Source organism: Toxorhynchites rutilus, chromosome 2, assembly GCF_029784135.1.
Source record: "Toxorhynchites rutilus septentrionalis strain SRP chromosome 2, ASM2978413v1, whole genome shotgun sequence".
Taxonomy (NCBI): Eukaryota; Metazoa; Arthropoda; class Insecta; order Diptera; family Culicidae; genus Toxorhynchites; species Toxorhynchites rutilus.
The window spans coordinates 28,514,543-28,536,896 of record NC_073745.1 but is presented as its reverse complement, the minus strand read 5'-3'; the positions used below and the strand labels follow the sequence as shown (position 1 = coordinate 28,536,896).

Genomic DNA, 22,354 nt, shown 5'->3' with positions numbered 1-22,354 from the left:
TCCTAACAACAATGTTATTGTGGAGCATGTGAGAATTTATTTTTAACTTTTTCTCGAAGCTTATCAAAAACTTCAAAACATTGACATTGGTCTATGGGCAGAGACAAATACAACAAAATAAATACGGCTCAAATCTGACCATACCCGAAAATTTCTTTTAAATTTGTTTTTTTTTAATTAACACTTTCGAACATTTACGTTCTCTTACTAAGCGATCGTTCGTGAGTTCAATCTCAGAAATATTCGTTCATTGATCTTATAATTGTACTTATCCATGGCTAGAGGTAAATGAACCTTGTAATCGGAAGCTACAATAACAGAAACATGGTAATAGGACATTAATATTAGACACAATTCTCGTTCTAGATTCTTAATCCACACGACCTTTAATTTCCTTAATAAAAATTTCAATTGGATTAATAACGCCTATCATGTTGTAATATTGGACGATTTTTTTTCCCTCCATTATAGTGACTTTCAACACATTTTGGCTGTTTCGTCACTTTTACTTCCATTTTTGGAAGAATATCGGGTGTGAGAATCGAACTGGTGATCTTTGGAATTGAATTGATGTAGTCAGAAAAACAAACACGGTTGGGAATATACGAAGAAGGAACAACCTGCATGGAGATGAATTCATGATATGAACTCATGAATCCAGAGTGAAAATTTAGCTCGATCAGTTGCTCAAAATTTCCGATCACCAATGGGTTCATAACCTTACACCGGATGAGGAACCGAAGAGATAATAAATTGAAGCGATCTTTTAGTGGGAGTACGCCTGCCAAAACCTCGAGACTCATGGTATGCGTTGAGGGCATACATCCCAACGCAATACGGAGACAAAGATACTGAATTCGCTCGAGTTTAATGAGGTGTGTTTTGGCAGCTGATTGAAAACAGAAACTGCCATACTCCATCACTGAGAGAATAGTTGTTCGATACAACATTATAAGATCTTCGGGATGGGCTCCCCACCAGGTGCCGGTAATTGTACGGAGAAAGTTTATTCTTTGTTGACATTTTTTACTCAGATACCTAATATGGGCCCCCCAAGTACATTTGGAGTCGAACCAGACCCCAAGATACTTGAATGACATAGCATGAGTGATCGGTTTACCCAAAAGTTGAAGCTTTGGTTTTGCTGGTCTATGCTTCCTAGAAAAAACCACCATCTCTGTTTTCTCCGTGGAGAATTCGATCCCTAGCCCAATGGCCCAGGTTGAAAAATTGTTCAAAGTATCTTGTAAGGGTTCTTGCAGGTCGGATTCGTTTGATCCTACGACAGACACCACTCCATCATCTGCAAGTTGTCTTAGGCTGCAATTTTGTGTAAGACAATTGTCAATGTCGCTTACATAGAAGTTGTACAAAAGGGGGCTTAAACATGAGCCCTGGGGGAGTCCCATGTAGGAGACCCGGCTTACTGTCGAATCTCCATGAGAAAAGTTCAAATGTTTCTCACAAAGCAAGTTATATAACATATTATTCAATAGAGGCGGCAGTCCCCGAGAGTGTAATTTGTCTGACAAAACCTCTATTGAAACAGAATCAAAGGCCCCCTTTATGTCCAAGAATACTGAAGCCATTTGTTTTTTTTCGGCGAAAGCCATTTGAATTTCTGAAGAAAGCAACGCAAGACAATCATTCGTCCCCTTGCCCCTGCGGAACCCATATTGTGTATCTGAGAGTAGGCCATTCGTTTCAACCCATCGATCAAGGCGAAACAAGATCATTTTCTCCAACAATTTCCGTTTACAAGACAGCATTGCTATTGGGCGGTACGAATTGAAGTCGGACGCGGGTTTTCCGGGTTTTTGAATAGCTATAACTCGTACTTGTCTCCAATCATCTGGAACAATATTATGTTCCAGAAACCGATTGAATAAATTCAACAAGCGATGTTTCGCCACATCAGGGAGGTTTTTCAGCAAGTTGAACTTAATTCTATCCGATCCCGGAGCAGAATTGTTACATGAAAGGAGAGCAAGAGAGAATTCTACCATCGAAAACTCGGAATCAAGATCGCACCTATCTTGTGGTATATCTCGAACAATTTTCTGCACGGGAGTGGAATCGGGACAAACCTTCCGTGCAAAATTAAAAATCCATCGATGTGAATATTCTTCGCTTTCATTCGATGAAGAGCGATTTCTCATGTTTCGAGCCACTTTCCATAATTTTTTCATTGACGTTTCTCGTGACAAACCTCCCACGAAATTTCGCCAATAAGCACGTTTTTTCCCTTTGATCAAATTTTTGAACTGATTCTCAAGGGCTAAATACGTTTGAAAATTTTCAGGAGTTCCACGTTTCCGAAAAGCTTTGAATGCATTCGATTTTTCTATATAAAGCTTGGAACATTGGCTATCCCACCATAGATTGGGAGGCCTTCGGCAAATGGTGGAACCTGGGATGGGTTTCGTTTGAGCGCGAACTGTGCTGTCATAGATCAAACGAGAAAGGAAGTTATACTCCTCCAATGGAGGTAAACCATCTCTGGAATTGATGGCTAGAGCAATCGCGTCCGCATATTTTTTCCAGTCAATGTGTCTTGTGAGGTCATATGCCATATTTATAGATTCAGAAGAATTCGACCCAGTGGTGATGGAAATTTTGATTGGCAAGTGATCACTACCGTTGGGATCCTGTATTACATTCCACTTGCAATCTAACGATAGTGAGTTCGAGCAAAGCGAGAGGTCAAGAGCACTTGGCTTAGCAGGTGGTTTAGGTACACGTGTTGTTTCCCCAGTATTCAAAATGGTCATATTGAAGCTGTTACAAAGGTCATATATCATCGATGAACGGTTGTCATCGTACTGTTCCCCCCAGGCGGTTCCGTGAGAATTGAAGTCTCCCAAGATCAACCGTGGCTCAGGAAAGAGTGAGCACGTGTCAGCAAGTTGCTTGCGGCTAACCGCAGCTCTCGGAGGCCAATACATGCTGACAATACAGAGGTCTTTGCCTCTGATGTTTGCATGACAAGCAACAGCTTCGATCCCACCAATAGGTGGAAGAAAAATGAGTGGCACTTATTGATCCCCAATAGCACCCCTCCGTATCTGTCATATCGGTCCAAGCGTATAATATTAAAATCGTGGAAAGAGAGATCATCTTGCGAAGAAAGCCAAGTTTCGGACAGAGCAAAAACATCACAATTGAACTTATGAATTAAAAATTTGAATGTATCCAATTTAGGGATAAGACTACGACAATTCCACTGTAAAACAGTGATATCTCCGACCTCTCTATTTAAATTAGACATCAAGAGAGATAATCATTGCAAGGAGGGGCCATGTTTGCATCAATTGCTGCAAAATTGTCTTTAATACTGGAAGCATTGCGGTGACAATAGTTCTGATGGAGTCGGAAACATTAAAACACGTGAAAATTTGATCCACAAGGTCGGACAACTTTATGAATCCCGATTGGGAAGTTGAACTTGACGGAAAAACAGGGACATTTGGGGTTTTTGATGTTCCCTCGAATGCTGGGTCGTTCGAAGGTGAACCATTCCCACGGAAGCCAGGAGGAACCTGATTTTGCTTGTCCGCTGCACTCGTTTTTTTAGGCAAACTAACTGGGGGTATCACCGGAGGGACTTGTCCTTGAACGTTGGGAGTGGTCACATTTTTGCGCCGGGGATTCCCTTGAGAAATAGGCGGCGTGCCCCCGTTAGCTGTATCCGCTTCCATTTCGTCAACTGGCAACGTGGCGTAAACATTATGTGTGTTGATTGGTTGTTGTTGTTGAGCCAGTGGAGAAGCGCCCTTCAAAATTTCCGCGAAAGTGCGTTTAGAGCGTTCCCTCAAAGAGCGCTTCTGTTTCTCCCAGCGACTCTTGTATGCTTCACAAGCTGAGAGCACGTGTGGGGTTCCCCCGCAATATGGACACTTTTTTACCGTCGCACTGCAGGCTTCGCCCACATGTTGCTCTCCGCAAGTGGCACAGCGTTCTTTATTGGCACAATAAGCAGCCGTATGACCAACTGACTTGCACTTTTGACAAATCATTGGCTTCGGAATAAAAAGTCGCACGGCTAACCTCAATTTCTCTACCATCACGTAGTCCGGGAGAGCTGAACCAGCAAAGGTGACTCGAAACGAGTCGGACGGCGTAAATTTGGTTTCACCCCCTTCATGGGAGACTGTTCCGAGCTGGCGGCAACCCAAGATCTTAACAGTCATCGAGGGCAGTTTCTTGAAACGGCCAGTACCTTCACTCGTAATGTATTCGCACGTCAGACCCGTTTCGGTTATCACACCCTCAATTTCAACTACGTGAGAGGGAATGTAAACCCGATACTCAATTGTAAAATGCTGGTCGACAACAATCTTGTTTGCGTCCTTTCGATCAGTCACGACAACTCGCAATTTGGTCTAACCTTCGAAATTTCCGACACGGAGGTATACCTTGCCAGATCTTTCGCGATCTGCATGACTTTCAAAGCTTTTCCATTTGGTTTGGGCCGAAAGAAAACAACCCATGGGCCAGTTCCAGATGCATCTTCTGGATAGACCTTGACACGGGGGGAGGACGTAACAGAGGGGGAAGACGAGGTAACAGAGGGGGAAGACGAGGACAAGGATTGAGTGGGAAGGGAGACAACATGGGGAGTAGGCGAAGGTAAGGATTGAGTGGTAGCGGGGATAACAGAAAGGGAACCCGAAGTCGAAGGTAGGGTGGGAACGTCAAGAGGTGGAGAGGAGAGATTTGCGATTTTTTTATGAGGGGGCTCATTAGCATGAGCTGATTCGTCCCCAGAAGAAACATCTTGCGATTTAGGAACACGTTTAAGTGTTTTCCCTTTTTTACCTGATGGGGGGGATTCATTGGTTTCATTGTCTGAGATCTCCATATTCGGAGACCCCCCACCTTCTGCCATTGTAAATGGCACTTAAATTCTATTTTTTTTTTAAATATCACAATAATAAAATAAAAAATTATACTATTTCAAGAAAAAAATAAAATAAAATATAATATTTATATATATTTTCTCTAAATGTATTTTTATGCGTATTCACCTAAATGCGCACCCCGCGCAGATAATATTCGATCCGTTCTGCACCGTCCAGTTGATCACGTGTTGGCGTCTATTGTTACACAGTATCTGCTGTGAGAAGCTATTCACTCCAGCTGGTGGGAATTGTTGAGCGCACTTCACTGTTCCCACAATTAACACGCGATGGAAGAAGTACACTTGGTTGAGGAAAAAACACCAGCCAATAACAATAGCTGTTACCGAAACGCGAGCACAATAGCACAAAGCGTCCGATCGCTTCAAGCTGAACTGTGTGAATGATTTCCGCTCGATCTCATTCAAGGAAGTGGAATACATATCTTGAAATACTTGTATGGCATTTTCAAACTTTACGTCTAAAGTGGCCAGGCTGACTTTTCACGAACCTCCGTTGTTCTCGCTCGGGGGGTTACGCTGAGAATCATTTCAGGGATCTTGGTTTGAGCACACTGGAGTTGTTGGCTACACTGAGAATTGTCTCTGCTCACGACCGACCTGCCATAAAATGGGATACACGAGTATCGAGAGGTATGGTACGCCGGTCTTCACCGGTAGTACTGTCGTTGAATATTTACAGGGGATAGAATCAAAACAAAAATAAATCAGAGTTTGATAGAGGTGGTTTCCGAAACTAAAATAGAAAAAAAAACAGTTTATAAAAAGTCACAGAAGGGTTGTGTCCGAGACACGACCGCATAGTTGACGTAGGATTCCGTTAGGCTATCTGTTTATTTTGGATATGTTTGGATATGGATGAAAAATTACATCGTTAAACTCTTTGATAATGATTTTGTGCCTCTAAAAAGGGCCGTTTTTTTTAGTTGTTGGGTATTGTTTGTTCACTCCACCAGTGTTTACCGAGTGATGATGATAGAAGGATGGTAAACAGTCGGCGAGATATGATGAAAACCGGCTTCTGTGATCCTAGACGAGTTGCCACCTGTGTTATGTTTGGATGAAATAAAGAAAGAAAAAACTCACCAACGTAATATAAGATGATGACCAATACCGAACACAATTATGAATTTTTCTCATTAGTAAAAACATGTTACTTTAATATAGAGAAAACATATTTCAAATGGAAAAGCTAATTTTCTTTTATAATTTTTACTTTCTGAATATTTATTCAACCCGATGCATTTTATTTAAACTAACAACAACTAATACTATATGTAGAGCATATGGAAAATCACTTTTTCTAATATTTTTTCACTTTTCTAATTTTTCTCACCATATAAAATTTCCTTGGGTGAAAATGAACACAACAAAACAGACAGCTTAAACCAAATGACCCGTTCTCGAGCGGGAACACACCTTGGTTTTTATTTATGAAAATTGAAATAAATCGTTTCATATATCAAGTCATTTATAATACAACTGCTACCATATACAATTTTACACTTACACTTGTGCTAAATTTTTTACAATACACGATCGGTCATTGATATGAAATTTTACGAAGCAACCAACATTAAGTTCCAAATTTAAATTTTATTTGCTAGAATTAATCGTATCACTCACCTTACTTGCAATATCAAAATGCCCCCGACTTGCACATATTTGCAATGCCGATTTTCCCCGGGCACCTTAGTTTTGATATCTCTGTTAAGGAATACAATTTCGGTAGGAACAAAAGCTCCCCCTTCTTTGATGTATTTGCAATGTCGATTTCCCCCAGGCAGCTTGGTTTTGATGTCTCTGTTAGGGAACACATTTCGGTGGGAGCAAAAGTTCCCCCTACTTTCATGTATTTGAAATGCCGATTTCCCCCAGGCAGCTTGGTTTTGATGGCTCTGTTAGGGACCCACCGCAAGTGTCGTCAATTTCGACCAATCATAAGTGGGTCTTTCCGTTAGGATAGAGGTTGAGATTTTTCAGTTGTTCGATAGTCACTTTCATGACATATATTATTTTCTTCAATATAAAAAATTGTTATGGAGTACCGAAATCGACTGACGCAAAAATTTCATTGATCCATCATGAAATGACTGAGCAATAAGCGTTTGGAATTGGACAATTTTCACGATGTGCTCGACTTTAGATTTTCAATTTGTACCCCAATATGTTCCCGAAAGACGTAATCCTACGTCAAAAGTAAAAAAATATATTGGAACGTGTCTAGAGAATCGTAGCTAGAGCGATAACGACATACGGTAATATTATTTCAATTTAATTAAAATATTATTCTTTTTCTATCTAATATTATTCAAAATAAGGTCTGCAAAAGAAAAATTACAGATTTCTGTAAAAAGAACAAAAAGTTTATAAACGAGTTCTATTGGCTAGATTGTAAGCGCAACATGATAAATTGATGAAGCGTAATAAGATCTAAATTTGGATTCATTCAGACTATTTTGTGAATCAGCAAGTCCTGCAAAAATCCACGATACTCATTGCACGAGGTGGAAGAAAACTACTAATGGTAAGTTTGTAAATCGGAAAATGCAAAACAGTTATTGTTTTGAAATTAATAAATTGCAGTTTGAGCTGCATCAAAGCTGCTACAAAAACGGTGGTGTATGTTTTAAAAATCCCGAACAGGAGTCTCAGCTTGTGTGTCCGGGCACAGTCCTTCTAAACAGGTACTACATATTCAATGACAGGGTAGAATATCTGTTTATAGACAGTCATGTGATTCCTTACGTGAAGTTTTAAATTCCTGGTAATTTAGGAATACAAATACCGGAGTAAGACGACGCATTTGGTAACAGTTTCATAAACCTAAGACCTGAAGTTTGATGGAGTACTGAATAACTGAATAAGTACTACCATATGGAAGTCGTCAATCGAACTCTTGAAGTTTGAAACATTTAGGATCCGGATTCACTGTTAATTCTAAGCAGCGGTCGTAGTAGGCGTATCCGAAATCTCTTGACAGCGAATTGTTTGTAAACCCTGCAGGGATGCCAGGTGATTTTGTCAAATGTCTTCACAAGGTACGAAAAAATGTCTTCAAATGTCTTCACAATCATATCGAAGGAAGCAAAAATTCATAACTTGCTTCTGATCAAAGTTTGATAGCTTATTCAATGTTCTAATCCTAATTGATATTGTTATAAAGCGCATTTCATTAAACTTACCTTTGAAGGTATGGTTTTGAAATTTATTTCAATAACAAAGTGAACAAAGAATATATTGCGCAACTGCGAACTAAATTTTATGAGTTTAAAAATGATAATTGGCTTGATTGAGTGGATATAGCCCCAGTTCTTTGAAGCAAAATCTGTTGACCAAAAGACATGCTCGGTTTTTACAAAGTACAAAGAAGTTGATGGAAGATGGGTTTGAGACAGCTATAAGGCCACTGCTAGAGGAGTGCATGCAGAAACTTCTCTTGTCATTTATTGAGGCGCAAGAAGGTCCGGTAAAGTTTTGGCCAGATTTGGCAAGCTGCCACTACAGTCGAGAAATGCTTCAGTGGTTCAGTGGTACCATGACAATGGGGTCGATTACATTAAAAAAGCCCTCTATCCTCCTAGTTGACCGCAATTCCGACCAATCGAAAGATATTGGGCAATTGTGAAGCGGGGATCTGAATTCAGGATGCTGCAGACATGAAGAGATCGTGGAATAAAACGATCTTTTTTTTTTAAAGAACAATAAATTATATGCAATTTGGTATAAAGGGTGTGTCACATCAAATTGCATCACGGAAAAAACGCTGTAGAAATTTAATTTTTAGGAATTATATATTCTGCTTTCGCTTATAATCAGATAAGAGTGTATAGATCACGTTGGCCATGCTTCACTGTAAATTTTTCGTAAATTTGGAAAAATGTCGTCGAACGAAAAAGAGCGTCGTGAATTAATCCTGTGCACTCATTTCGAGAATCCGGAGTTGTCACATCGGGACATCGGTAAGATGCTGGGAATCGTCCAATCCACGGTCAGCAGAGTACTAAAACGATACTTCGAGAACCTAACCATCGACCGGAAGGTGAAGAATGGCAAAAATGGATACTCCGTCAGTGAAAAAGATCACAAGCGCGTAGTTAAGCAGTTTAGACGTGATCCGAGAAGTTCGGTCCGGGATGTCGCCAATAAGCTGAATTTGTCAAGTTCATTCGTCCAGCGGACCAAGCAGCGGGATGGCCTGCGTACATACAAGGTTCAGAAGGCTCCTAACCGCGACGAAAGGCAAAACATGGTGGGGAAGACGCGAGCCCGGAAGCCCGGAATCTACGTCAAAGCGGACTTTCGTCAGCTGCCTGTTGTTCTTCTCCGCAGAGGACAAATTCAGCTTTCCGGAGGAGATTCGCAAGCAGAAACTATCCAAGTTTGCCAAAAAGTACATGGTGTGGCAAGCGATCTGCTCTTGCGGAAAGCGGAGCGCCCCCTTCGTGATGACCGGCACGGTAAACGGGCAGGTTTACCTTAAGGAGTGCCTACAGAAGCGCTTACTACCACTATTGAAGCAGCACGAGGGTCCGACCATCTTCTGGCCGGATCTCGCTTCGTGCCACTATTCAAAGGACGTGTTGGAGTGGTACGAAGCCAACGGGGTCACCTTCGTGCCAAAGGAAATGAACCCACCCAACGCGCCGGTGCTTCGCCCAATAGAGAAATAGAGAAATTGAAGCAGGCCCTCCGGAAGAACCCAAAAGTTGTCAAATCGGAGGCGGACTTCAAGAGAAAATGGATTTCTGTTCATGTTGATGTTTTCGTGTTATTTAAGTGTCAAGTTTCTATAAGACCAGTTACATTTTCCGTTGTTTAGTTGATCAAAACCAATAAATCTGGAAAATTTCGAAGGAAAAGGTACTCACGAAGAGAGAAGAAAGACAAATCGTTGCATTTCACCAAGAAAATGTTGGTATCAGAGAAATTACTCGTCGGATTGGACGATCCCATCAAGTAGTACTCAATTATTTGGCGAATCCTCAAGGGTACGGTAAGAAGGAGAGAGCTCCACGTAAATCGAAGCTCTCTAACCGAGAAAAGCGGGAAAATAACTAGAACAACTTCGAATACCTCAAATCGCTTATGCAAATAAAGCATACTTTCAATTTAAATGTTACTCGGGTGACAATTCGTCGAGTTTTGGTAAAAAATCTTCACTTAAAGTGGGCTTAAAAGGTTAAAGCTCCTCATCTTACACCATCTCACATCGGAAGACGTCTGAGTTTTGTCAAAGCTTTCATGAACCGACTGTGGGGCATGGTATGTTGTGACAAAGATGTTTTCAAAAGAATACATTTTGCTATGTATCATAACGAAACGTTCTTCACGTCATCTTCACTGACGAAAAAAAGTGCAATTGGATGGTCCTGATGGTTTCAACGGATATTGGCGTGAATCACGGAGGGAGGAACAGTATTTTTCAACCAGGAATTTTGGTGGAGGCTCGTGCATGGTTTGGGCGGGATCCTATGCAACCGGAAAGCTCAAGATAGCTTTCACACCATTCAAGGATTACTCACATGTTCTGCAATCCTCTCTCCTACCGTTTTTTCGTGAATATTGTCAGGAAAAATTCACATTCCAGCAAAATAAAGGTACTATTCATACCAGCAAGGAAACTAAGGAATGGATTAAGGACCAAAAACTTAATTTTTTGGACTGACCGGCTCGCTCTCCAGACTTGAATCCTGTTGAAAGTCTTAGGGAGATCCTAGTACGCAAAGTCTACACTGAAGGGAAAGCTCGTGGTGTACAGCTCAAGGTCGCAATTTCGGAAACATGGAAAAATATCGAGAAATCGGTTCAGCAGAATTTGGTAAATAGTATGCCAACACGAATTTCCCAGGTTTTTAGCCGAAATGGCAAGGTTTTCAATGATTGACATGTAAATCAGCCGATTTTTGACGTAGGACTACGTCTTTCATTTCTATACTGGGGTGTAAAATCAAAGTTTCGAAAACGAAAGAGCGTTACGCCGGAGACCGAGATTTTGAGCGTTAATAGCTCCTAAACAACTGAACGAAATGGTATGATAAACACTTCATTCGAAAGATAAAATGTCTACGCGTTATATACTTGTTACTTTTTGATCCAAAAACTTGTTTCAATAGTCTTAAAATTGCTTTCAAAACAGGCTATTGAAATCACCAATCGGTATATAAGCGAGCGGCGCTCGGAAATCCACTCAGTTCTAATTGAACAGCGATTGAAGCATGTTGTCGCTGTTGCGGTGAAGCTCTTTATTTATCATGAAAGCGCGGATGAACGGTGTCACCAAGAGCCTGTTTGTGCACCCTAGGCCAGAAGGGAATCTATCAGGAGGAGAGTGATGCCACAAACGGTTCCCAGGGAAGACATCGCTACACACACATACACGCGCGGCTATTAACAGGTGGTTATCGAGTTGGCATTAACCACTGGTGGGCTTCCAGTATCGAGGAAAATGTGGAAATATCTAATCGTTACTGAAAATAATCTGCCAGTTCCTTTGGGAATTTTCAAAATATATTCATGTGAAAGAGTTTAATTGAATGTTTTCTATCCATGTTACACTGTGACCAAATACATTAGGTTTTGTGGTTTTTCAATCATTCGCAATCAACAGGATAGCTTCTGAAGATTTTTCTTCCCCATCAGTAGGATATTTCCGTATCCAATATTGGATGCATAAAACCTTGTGCCTCCAACGTAACGCTCTCGTTTTCGAAGTTCTCCAAATATTCATTCATTCAGAATGAATTCAGATTCAACTTCATACAAATGATCTCTAAATCAACGATAGTCCTACGTCACCCTTGCGGTTATACCATAGATATAACCCACTTCCTGTTTTTTTTTGAATTTTTCATTGATAATTCTTAAAAATTTCGAAATGGTCTTATAGACACTGGACAGCTGAAATTATCATATTTAAGGACAATAAATGAACAAACTACTTATTTGAACGAAATTGTCATTAAATTATTCTTTATTCTAAGCATTCTACAATGTATGAATGAATGTAATCAGGGTGGTCTTATAGAAGTTGGACAGAGTGTACGCCAAACGAGTCTTTCTGATCAAAGTGTAAGTAATGTTTCACAAGATAAAATATATTAACGTTGAAGCTGTAAATCGAGAGTTCAATTTAGTCTAACACAAGGACAATAGTTGTACTGCAATTTCTTCAAAAACAGTCTGCATTGAATCATAATTGAATAATTATTATGAGAGAATCGATAATACTAAGGGTACTCATACACTGTTTGGTCGAAGCCAAATACTTGACACCTTTTTACAGATAAAATTTGATCAACGTGTCTTATCGAACATGTTTGACGCAAAACAAGACAAGCAAATATATAGTTATTGAATGATTATTTAAATTTCGATCTATTTCTCAAACCTATTGGTACACGTTTACGTTACGTTAAATATTCCAATCTATTTTTTTCATGTTCGATGTTTGCCACTGTTTCCCACTGTTTATTATTTATTTGTTGTTTCGTCTTCGATAAAACTCGCACAGACTACTCTATCTAATATTTTTAAAAGTAGATTTGCTAGTCGTAAAATCAAAGTGAGCACTGATTTCATTGAATGCACGTAGGCATGAGTCCAATGGATTGTTGAAGCCGTAGCCGGTTCGGTGTACAGGTACAGAGATGAGCTGTGTGAATCTTAACTGCCGTGAAGGAACGTGAAAAGGAACATTTTCTAAGAGTTGGGGACAGTCGATGTTGTTGCGCAGTAGGTCGAAGATCATCAGTTGCAGAATGTGAGTGCGCCTCGCACGTAGTGTTTCCATACCGATCAACATACAGCGTGCGGAATAATCGGGCAGGTTAGAGGGGTCGTTCCAAGGGAGATTCCGCAAGGCAAATCGAATGAAACACTTCTGAATGCGTTCGATTCTGATGATCAGCGATGTGTGGTAAGGTGCCCACACAGGTGCAGCGTATTCCAGGATGCTTCGGACTAAAGCGCAAAACAAAGTTTTTTGGGCGTAGATGTCGGTGAACTGACAGGTAGATCGTCGTATGAATCCAAGTACCGTATAAGCCTTAGCAGTGATAAGCGCAACATGTTCGTTGAATCTCAACTTGGAGTCAATAGTAACTCCAAGATCGCATATTGTATAAACACGTTCCAGTGGCACAGACCCAATGTGGTACTGATGTTTTACGGCGGCGATCCTACGGGTGAATGAAATCACCTTGCATTTTTTCACGTTTACTCTCATGCCGTTTACGTTGCACCACAATAACGTTTCGTCAATGTCTTTTTGGAGTACGAGGCAGTCGAGCGTTGTCCTGACTACTCGATACATTTTCAGGTCATCAGCGAACATTTGTTTGTATGATGAAATACGGGGGCACAGGTCGTTGACGAACCGAACAAATAACATTGGCCCTAGCACGCTTCCTTGCAGAACTCCTGAAGTAGTTGGGAAGATTTCTGAGTGAGCCGCATTGATCGTCACGAAGGATTGGCGACCGGTCAAGTAGGAAAAGGTCCAATCAACCACCCAACTTGGAAATCCCATAGCGCTGAATTTTTTACATGCATACATGTGCGGCACGGTGTCGAAAGCTTTTGAAAAATCGACGTAGATGGAGTCGACCTGCCGACGAGCTTCGACTTCACGAAACAATGTATTTGTGTAGCAAAGCAGATTCGTTGTTGTGGACCGATGCTGGACGAAACCATGCTGGAACTCCGATATGAGTGGATGCACCACATTGTACAAAGCGTTGTGCACTAACTTTTCGAAGACTTTACTGAAGCAGCAGAGAAGTGATATTCCACGGTAGTTCTTCACGTGATTCCGATTACCCGCTTTGTGAATTGGTACTATTGAGGCCTTTTTCCAAACGGTGGGAAAAATTCTTTCCCTCAACGAGCGGTTGAATATGCAAGAGACGGGAAAAGCGAGTGAGTGAGCACAGTGTTTCAGCAGAGATAGAGGAATGCCATCGACTCCAGGCCCTTTTGATGCATCTAGATCACGCAAGGCTTTCAAGACTTCATCCGGAGAGAAATTGAACGTTGGCATATTCAGATTGTGCTCCTGTATGCGATCGAAGCTTGCACCGTGCAGAGGCGGTGAAGTTGAATTGTACACTGTCTGGAAGAAGCTCGCAAACAGATTAGCGACATCGCCAGGAGAGCTGGCAGTGATTCCATCGAACTCCATTGTATCCGGGATGCGATTGCCTGAGCGATGCGATTTCACGTAATTCCAAAATGTCGATGGGTTTCGCTTAAGATTTGCTTGAGTTCGTTGTATATATTCTCCGTACCTGGACCTCAATAATGCGTTGTAATTTGTTTCTGTTAATCTGAGATTATTTTTATCTTCTGTTGATCTTGTGCTCAAATAGCGTTTGCGTGCCTTCCGCAGTACGTTCCGAAAGTTGCGTAAATCAGAGGTCCACCAAGGTTGCGTCGGAATTGGCTTCACTACACGTCGTTTGAGGGGAATTTGCGCATAAAGAACTTCATACAATTTGTCGTAGAAACGTTCAGCTATATCTTCGACCGAGCCTCCAGCAGTTGAAGCCAGTCAATAGAGGACAGTATGTTGTTCAACGAGTCAAAGTTACACAACCTGAAATTCAATTCAGGTGAAAGAGACGCATAGTCAGAGAAGTTGGCCGGACTGTAGAGGGCGTCCATGTTTAAAACAAAGGGCATGTGATGTTCATCGGCTGCCAATAACGGGACCGCCGGCTCTAGAAGATTAGCGATGTCCGGTTCACTTATGAACGCCAAGTCGAGAAGTCTGCCGTTAGAATTTGGAAGCGAATTCACTTGAGTTAATCCCAAACTTAGCATCGGTTCAGTAAGTGCCAGTTCCTGTTCCGTAGATGCGTTAGATGGTAAATAGCCGTTCATGTCCTCATCGAAGACCCAACTCAAAAGCGGGAGGTTGTAGTCGCCTAGTGCCAAGATTACATCTTTACTCGAACATCCATCCATGATCGTCTGTAGCGCGTTGGTATGAGACGTGTAGAGAGCCGGACTGGAGAGGGGGCGCAAATAGATAGCTGCGATGTATAGTGTTCTGTACAGCAGACTAATGCGCACAGCCACTTGCTCGAGATGGCCACAGTCCTCAAGCGGTACTACAGCACACGAATAGTTGGATTTTACCGCGATAAGTACACCACCTCCTCTGGAAAATTGGCTGGTAACTGGATTACGGTCGCAGCGAAAGAACTGATACTCAGAGGATAGCTCACAATCTGAAATGTCCGCACGAAGCCACGTTTCAGTGAGAACTAGAGCGTCGTAGTCACAGGTCGAGAGCATCAATCGGAGCTCCGTGGTCTTCGTACGTAATCCCCTCACATTTTGGTAGTATATGACGAATACAGGATCAACTGGAGGTGATGAGTTATCTGGAATGAGGGCCCGATGGCCCTCAATATCCTCCGGTGGTAGAGCTGTTAATGGGCTACCGTGTTCGACAGTTGTGTAGACTGAGGTGTGCGAGCATCGGATGGAGTGAACGGGTCTAGACGAGGCAGTTTTGTCGTGCTCGGCATCCGAAAAACCTGGGAACGACGAACATCCTCGAACTCCCTGAAGAATATTCCAGCTGGCCAGGTAGAAGGGTCCATTGCCGTGTCCTTCAGGTTCGGATTGATTCCAATTTTGAATGACACAAACTGAAGTTTTGTCAGGTCGGTTTCCTTCTTCACTAGCTTCTTAGCAACGACGGTATCTGAGCATACTAAGCAGTCCTGAACCAACATGGCAACGTCCTCTTCAGAGACTTGCGGGTCAATCCGTGAAAGATAAATCCAGAATTTGTCAGCAGGCTTGGGTACAGTTGCGATAGTCTTGGCAGTGGGTGCTGATGACTTAGTCCCTATTCGCAGAACTGCTGTTGGCTTTCTTGTAGGCGTTACATTCAATTCAGCGCGAGGCCGTTTTATATTGGGCCAGACTGTTGATGCGACTGTGCTGGGAAGTTGAGCTTGGACAATAGATGTTTTAATTTCACCAAGCTCGGTTAAAATAGGTTTTAACGAGTCGTCGAGCTTTTTCGCTAGCACGTCTTGTACGGCTGGGACGGTACCGTTAGTTTTCACGCAGTCGAGTTAATAATTGAAGAGTAGTGAACAAAAGCTGACAAATATTCGACCTCCGGACAAACAGTGTACGGCCAAATGAAAGAAATGAACCAAGGTCTGTAAATTTTCCTCATTCTGCTTTACAGTCATCCAATTGTTGTTCATATTTCATGCTTTGCCACGCTTGTTCAAAAGTAGTTTACTAATCTAGTGATGCCTTAACCTGTTCGTGATAACCATTCTATATTTCCAATATCTTGTAACATTTTTAAGATGATAATACTGTAAAAAGCAACAAGCAAACAACGGTTTTTCTCTTTCTTTTTTCTCCTTCTCGCGAACAAAAAAAACACACACACATACACACCAACAACACCCTCACACCAACCCAATCCTCAACACAATTCAAAACCAAAACCCCGCCCACCAAATAATCATCTCACCAACCACAAGATCCATCTGTCGCAGGAACATTGGCCGACCTGAAGAAGCACCGCTCGCAGAACCGTTCCAGTGTGAGTCCGGAGAATGGATCGCTCCTGAGTGGCCAAAGCCTGGGCAGCTTAAACCAGAATGGCGGCGCCCACAACAACGCCATGGGACAGCCGCTGGAACTGGCGCTGGTTTCCGCCGCTGCCGCGGATCATCACCATCACTACACGACGACGCATCATCACGGCGGCGGCGGCGGCAGCAGCGGCAATGGCAGTATCACCGGCGGAGACAAATCTGCCATTTCCACGCTCAGCCGGGCCACCGGAAATGGGTCACTGCTCATGGCGGCAGGGACAGTCGAGGGCAACAACAGCACACCCAGTGGGACACTGAACAAGTTCAGTGGCAATACCAGTGACGTCGTCAGCGATAGCACCCGCTCCCGGAGGTGCTGCGTCGTGATGTAACTCAATCGAGATGGACGATCGAGGTTCGCAAAATGAAGAGAGAAAAAAGGTAAGAGATTTAGGAGCAATCAGCAAAAAAAAACCAAGAAACGAAAAGCATGAGTTTATATACAATATGCAAAAAGGGAGAGTGTTATTTAGCATAGATATAGAGCTGAAAGGCAACTGAAAGTTGTGATATACGATTTTTGTAGGATAGTCATTTATTTTTTTCCCGATTCGTTTTGATTTGGTGGCTTCTGGCTCCTATACACAGTCTCGCGGGAAGAGGAAGCCACCATCCACGATTTGAGAGCATGATTTCGTTAGTATTATTATATTCAAATTTAGGAATGCAAAGAACAAAAAAAAATGGGAGCGGGATAAATGTGTGTAGATAGAGTGCGCGTATCGGCTGGAACAAAATTCATCATGTATTCAGTATTCAAGTAACTAGATTAGTGTACTTAAAAAGGGAAATTTTCTGTTTCGAGCTCCATTCGCCGATAAATGGGGAGAAGAAAGGTTAGGATTTTTTGTATTATTATTATTATTGTCAGAATTGCATGAGCCACTCTTTCGAGTGAATAAAATCTTATAAAATATAGTGGTGTTTAGGGAGGACCTGTGCGGTGCGGAGTGAAATATTACTGACAGCTTCTTATTTCCTCCTTTGTCCTGATCGTCAGTGCTTTTCCTAAAATTTATGGTGAGCCTTATCGGAATGTTGTTTTTCATTTCCATATATCCTATTACGGAGACGAATGAATCATTATGAAGATTTATGTGAAGTCTTTGTAAACAGAAAAAGACGAAAATATGACCAATCTTAGTTGAGACAATTTTTTCATAATAACGAATCAAAAATTTAAAAAACCTTTTCATTGAAAAATCATAACATGAGAAATTCTGCTTTAATCGAAATGTGTATTTTTACAGAGTTGATTGAAACTTCGTTGGATAATCACCGAACACTATTCATAATATGCAATTTTTCATTAGCTCACTTCCTTCTCAGCTTCGTTCATACATGGTTCTTATTTCTCTTAAAATTACCAAAAATGGTAAAGCAGTAGCAAACCAATAAGAATGTTATGAAACCCCCTCGGGCAAATCTGAAGCACCCAAGCTGTGGATCTCGTGGTTGTGTGATTTTCTTCTTCTTCAATGGCACTAACGTTCCTAGAGGAACTTCGCCGTCTCAACGTAGTATTACTTGCGTCATTTTTATTAGTACTTAGTTGAGATTTCTATGCCAAATAACACGCCTTGAATGCATTCTGAGTGGCATGTTCTAGAATACGCGTGATCACAGTGCAAGTCGGAGGAAATTTCTTTGACGAAAAATTCCCCCGACCAGAACGGGAATCGAACCCGAACACCCGGCATGTTAGTTATGACGCTAACCACTCGGCCAAGGGAGCACATTTGGTTCTTTACCCTAATAGAATTAGAATGTTTTGAATATACCCAAAATTTTTAGCACGGGTTTCGTGTCTTCCCCCAGAATATCGAAATATCGATCCTTTGTTCCATCTATAAAATACAAATTTCCAACACCAACTGTAGACATAACATCCCAAACCATGAAGGAACCGCCACTGTTTTTGACGATTGATCAAAAATTCTTTCGTTTGAACTTTTCATTTAGTCAAACCCCAGTAACATTTCCGGCCGGTTTATTTTAAATTCACCGCATTCAACAAAGCCCTCGTTACCCTCGAGAACTAATTTTCCTTGAAGTGCTTGACTTGACCTCTACGAGGGCAGTCCGATAAGTACTTAGCCTACAAAAAAAACAAAAATTTTGGAAAAGTGGCGAGTTATTTCTCAGCATACACTCTGTCCAACTTCTATAAAACCATCCTGATTATATTTCGTTCCAACACAAACAGTTAGAATTTCAACAAGATACATTCATACATTGTAGAATGCATAGAATAAAGTATATTTAACGTCAATTTATTGTGCTTGAATATGATAGTTTCAGCTGTCCAATTTCTATAAGACCATTTCAAAATTCATATGTATTTTCAATGAAAAATTCAAAACTACTACCTGATTTACATGTCAATAATTGGCAACCTTGCCATTTTGGACTTATAAACTGGAAAATTCGCGTTGGCATACTATTTACCAATTTTTTCTGAACGGATTTCTCGATATTTTTCCGTTTTTCAAAAATGTGACCTTGAGCTCTTCAATCGTGGTGTACCGCTTTCCCTCGGTGTAGATTCTGCGTACAAGGATCCCTCTAAGATTTTCAACAGCATTCAAGTCTGGAGAGCGAACCAGTCAACCCAAAAAATTGAGTTTTTAGTCCTTAAATCCATTGCTTAGTTTCCTTGCTGGTATGAATGGTAGCATTGTTTGTGAATTGTGAATTTTTTGTGACGATATCCACGGAAAAACGGTAGGAGAGAGGATTCCAGAGCATAAATGTAATCCCGCCCGAACCTTGCACGAGACTCCACCAAAATTCCTGGTTTAAAATTACTGTTCCTCTTTCCGTAAATCACGCCAGTACCCGGTGAAACCATCAGGACCATCCAAATTGAACTTTTTTTCGTCACTGAAGATAAACTAGCAAAGATAAAAGTAAAAAAAATAACTCAAGAACTTTTCGTTATGGAATATAGTAAAATGTATTCTTTTGAAAACTTTCCTTGTCGTGACCACGTCCCACTATTGATTCATGTGAGCTGTGGCAAATCTCAGTTGTCGTTCGATGTGGGATGGTGTATGATTAGAAGCTTTAACCTTTTTTAACCTCTTTATGTAAGGACTTTTGCACCCGTGGCCGAGTGGTTAGCGTCTCACATTATCATGCCGGATGTTCGGGTTCGATTCCCGTTCTGGTCGGGGGATTTTTCGTCAGAGAAATTTCCTTCGACTTGCACTGTGGTCACGCGTATTCTAGAGCTTGCCCCTCGGAATACATTCAAGGCGTGTTATTTGGCTTAAGAAATCTCAACTAAGTATTAATAAATGACGCTAGTTAATACATACGTTGAGACGGCAAAAGTTCCACAGGGAACGTTAACGCCATTCAAGAAGAAGATGTAAGGACTTTTAACCAAAATTTGACGTCTCCCGTGAAACATTTCGAAACTATTCTAACTATTTCCCGATTATCCCGGTCAGAGAGCTTCGATTTACGTGGGGCTCTGTTCTTTTTACCGTATCCTTGAGTATTCGTCAAATAACTGAGAACTACTTGATAGGATCGTCCAATACGACGAACAATTTTTCTAATTCCAACATTTTCCTGGTGAAATGCAACGATTCGTCCTTTTTCTCTATCCGTGACCACTTTTCCTTTCGGCATTTTCTAGATTAATTAATCAAACTAAAAACAACGGAAAACGTAACTGGTCTTATAGAAACTTGACACTTGAAAAATACAAAAACAATTATTTACGTTCAAGGCTTGCACACACACATATATGTACCTTTTTGTCTCATATTCCAAACACTTTATTTTTAAAGGTAAATTTACTAAACTTTTATGTTATAAATAATTGAATAATGAAAACACAGATATTCTTTGGGATATAGGCTTAATTTTGACATCATTTACAGGTATCGATATAGCCTATAATTTATAATATTAAACATTTGCAAAAAAGTGACAGTCAAAACCAAAGATAAAATGTTTGCGTTAGCAAATTCCGTAAAAAACGAGCATAACTCATTTTTTCAGTTTTCGTAGTTGTTTCAACTATTTTGTTTGCTGTTTTCATGTTAAACGGTGTGTTACATCAAATTGCATCACGGAAAAAACGCTGCAGAAATTGGCCCAGTAGACCGATCCTTTTGAAAATTTTAGACAGTAAAATAAAAACTATCAAACAACTTTTGGCATACGGGCCCAAGCCCGTATGCTCGCACCTTCCTCTTCACCCCGTCCATAAGGTTCTGTACAACGTCAGTTTGTAGTTTTTTTTAACAGAAATCCATTTTCTCTTGAAGTCCGCCTCCGATTTGACAACTTTTGGGTTCTTCCGGAGGGCCTGCTTCATAATCGCCCAATATTTCTCTATTGGGCGAAGCTCCGGCGCGTTGGGCGGGTTCATTTCCTTTGGCACGAAGGTGACCCCGTTGGCTTCGTACCACTCCAACACGTCCTTTGAATAGTGGCACGAAGCGAGATCCGGCCAGAAGATGGTCGGACCCTCGTGCTGCTTCAATAGTGGTAGTAAGCGCTTCTGTAGGCACTCCTTAAGGTAAACCTGCCCGTTTACCGTGCCGGTCATCACGAAGGGGGCGCTCCGCTTTCCGCAAGAGCAGATCGCTTGCCACACCATGTACTTTTTGGCAAACTTGGATAGTTTCTGCTTGCGAATCTCCTCCGGAACGCTGAATTTGTCCTCTGCGGAGAAGAACAACAGGCCCGGCAGCTGACGAAAGTCCGCTTTGACGTAGGTTTCGTCGTCCATTACCAGGAAATGCGGCTTCGTCAGCATTTCGGTGTACAGCTTCCGGGCTCGCGTCTTCCCCACCATGTTTTGCCTTTCGTCGCAGTTAGGAGCCTTCTGAACCTTGTATGTACGCAGGCCCTCCCGCTGCTTGGTCCGCTGGACGAATGAACTTGACAAATTCAGCTTATTGGCGACATCCCGGACCGAACTTCTCGGATCACGTCTAAACTGCTTAACTACGCGCTTGTGATCTTTTTCACTGACGGAGCATCCATTTTTGCCGTTCTTCACCCTCCGGTCGATGGTTAGGTTCTCGAAGTATCGTTTTAGTACTCTGCTGACCGTGGATTGGACAATTCCCAGCATCTTACCGATGTCCCGATGTGACAACTCCGGATTCTCGAAATGAGTGCACAGGATTAATTCACGACGCTCGTTTTCGTTCGACGACATTTTTCCAAATTTACGAAAAATTGACAGTGAAGCATGGCCAACGTGATCTATACACTCTTATCTGATTATAAGCGAAAGCTGAAGATATAATTCCTAAAAATTAAATTTCTACAGCGTTTTTTCCGTGATGCTATTTGATGTGACACACCCTTTAAGTGCTAGAGAATGTAAGAATCTACAATAAATGGATGAAAAAATGATATTTTATGCAGAAATCTTCAATAAAATTAGTATTGAAGTAGTGTTCGGAATGTGAATCAAGTTTCTACGCATGATTCAAATTCCGAACACTTCATTTTCAAATGTAAATTTACTGAACTTTAATGTTATAAATCATCGAATAATCAAAACCTTGACATTCTTTGGGTTATAGCCTTCATTTTTACATCAATTACAGGTATCGATACAGCGTATAATTCATGATACTAAGCATTTGCAAAAAAAAAATGTGACTGTCAAAATGACAATATGTTTGCGTCAGTAGATTCGGTAAAATAACGAGAATCGTTATTTCTTCAATAAAAAGCAAGTACAATCAATAATTACAAAAACAAAATTCAAATTTTTATGAGTATAGCATTTTTCCAAAAAAAGACTAGCAAATTGGCTTGAATT

General features: G+C 41.2%; 1 protein-coding gene across 8 annotated transcripts in view; it reads left to right on the top strand.

Annotated features, from left to right (window-relative positions):
• Positions 1-22,354, top strand: part of LOC129764724 (protein phosphatase 1 regulatory subunit 16A) — a 639,202-nt gene that overhangs the window by 597,394 nt on the left and 19,454 nt on the right. For 5 of the 8 annotated variants that reach the window (XM_055764134.1, XM_055764141.1, XM_055764142.1 and 2 more), the window contains one exon: positions 16,438-21,074. In XM_055764134.1, the coding sequence (XP_055620109.1) occupies positions 16,438-16,886 (449 nt within the window). In that variant the 3' untranslated portion in view covers positions 16,887-21,074. Of the gene's footprint in view, positions 1-16,437; positions 21,075-22,354 lie in introns of those variants that run through there. The other 3 variants (XM_055764137.1, XM_055764138.1, XM_055764140.1) reach the window with 2 other exon arrangements.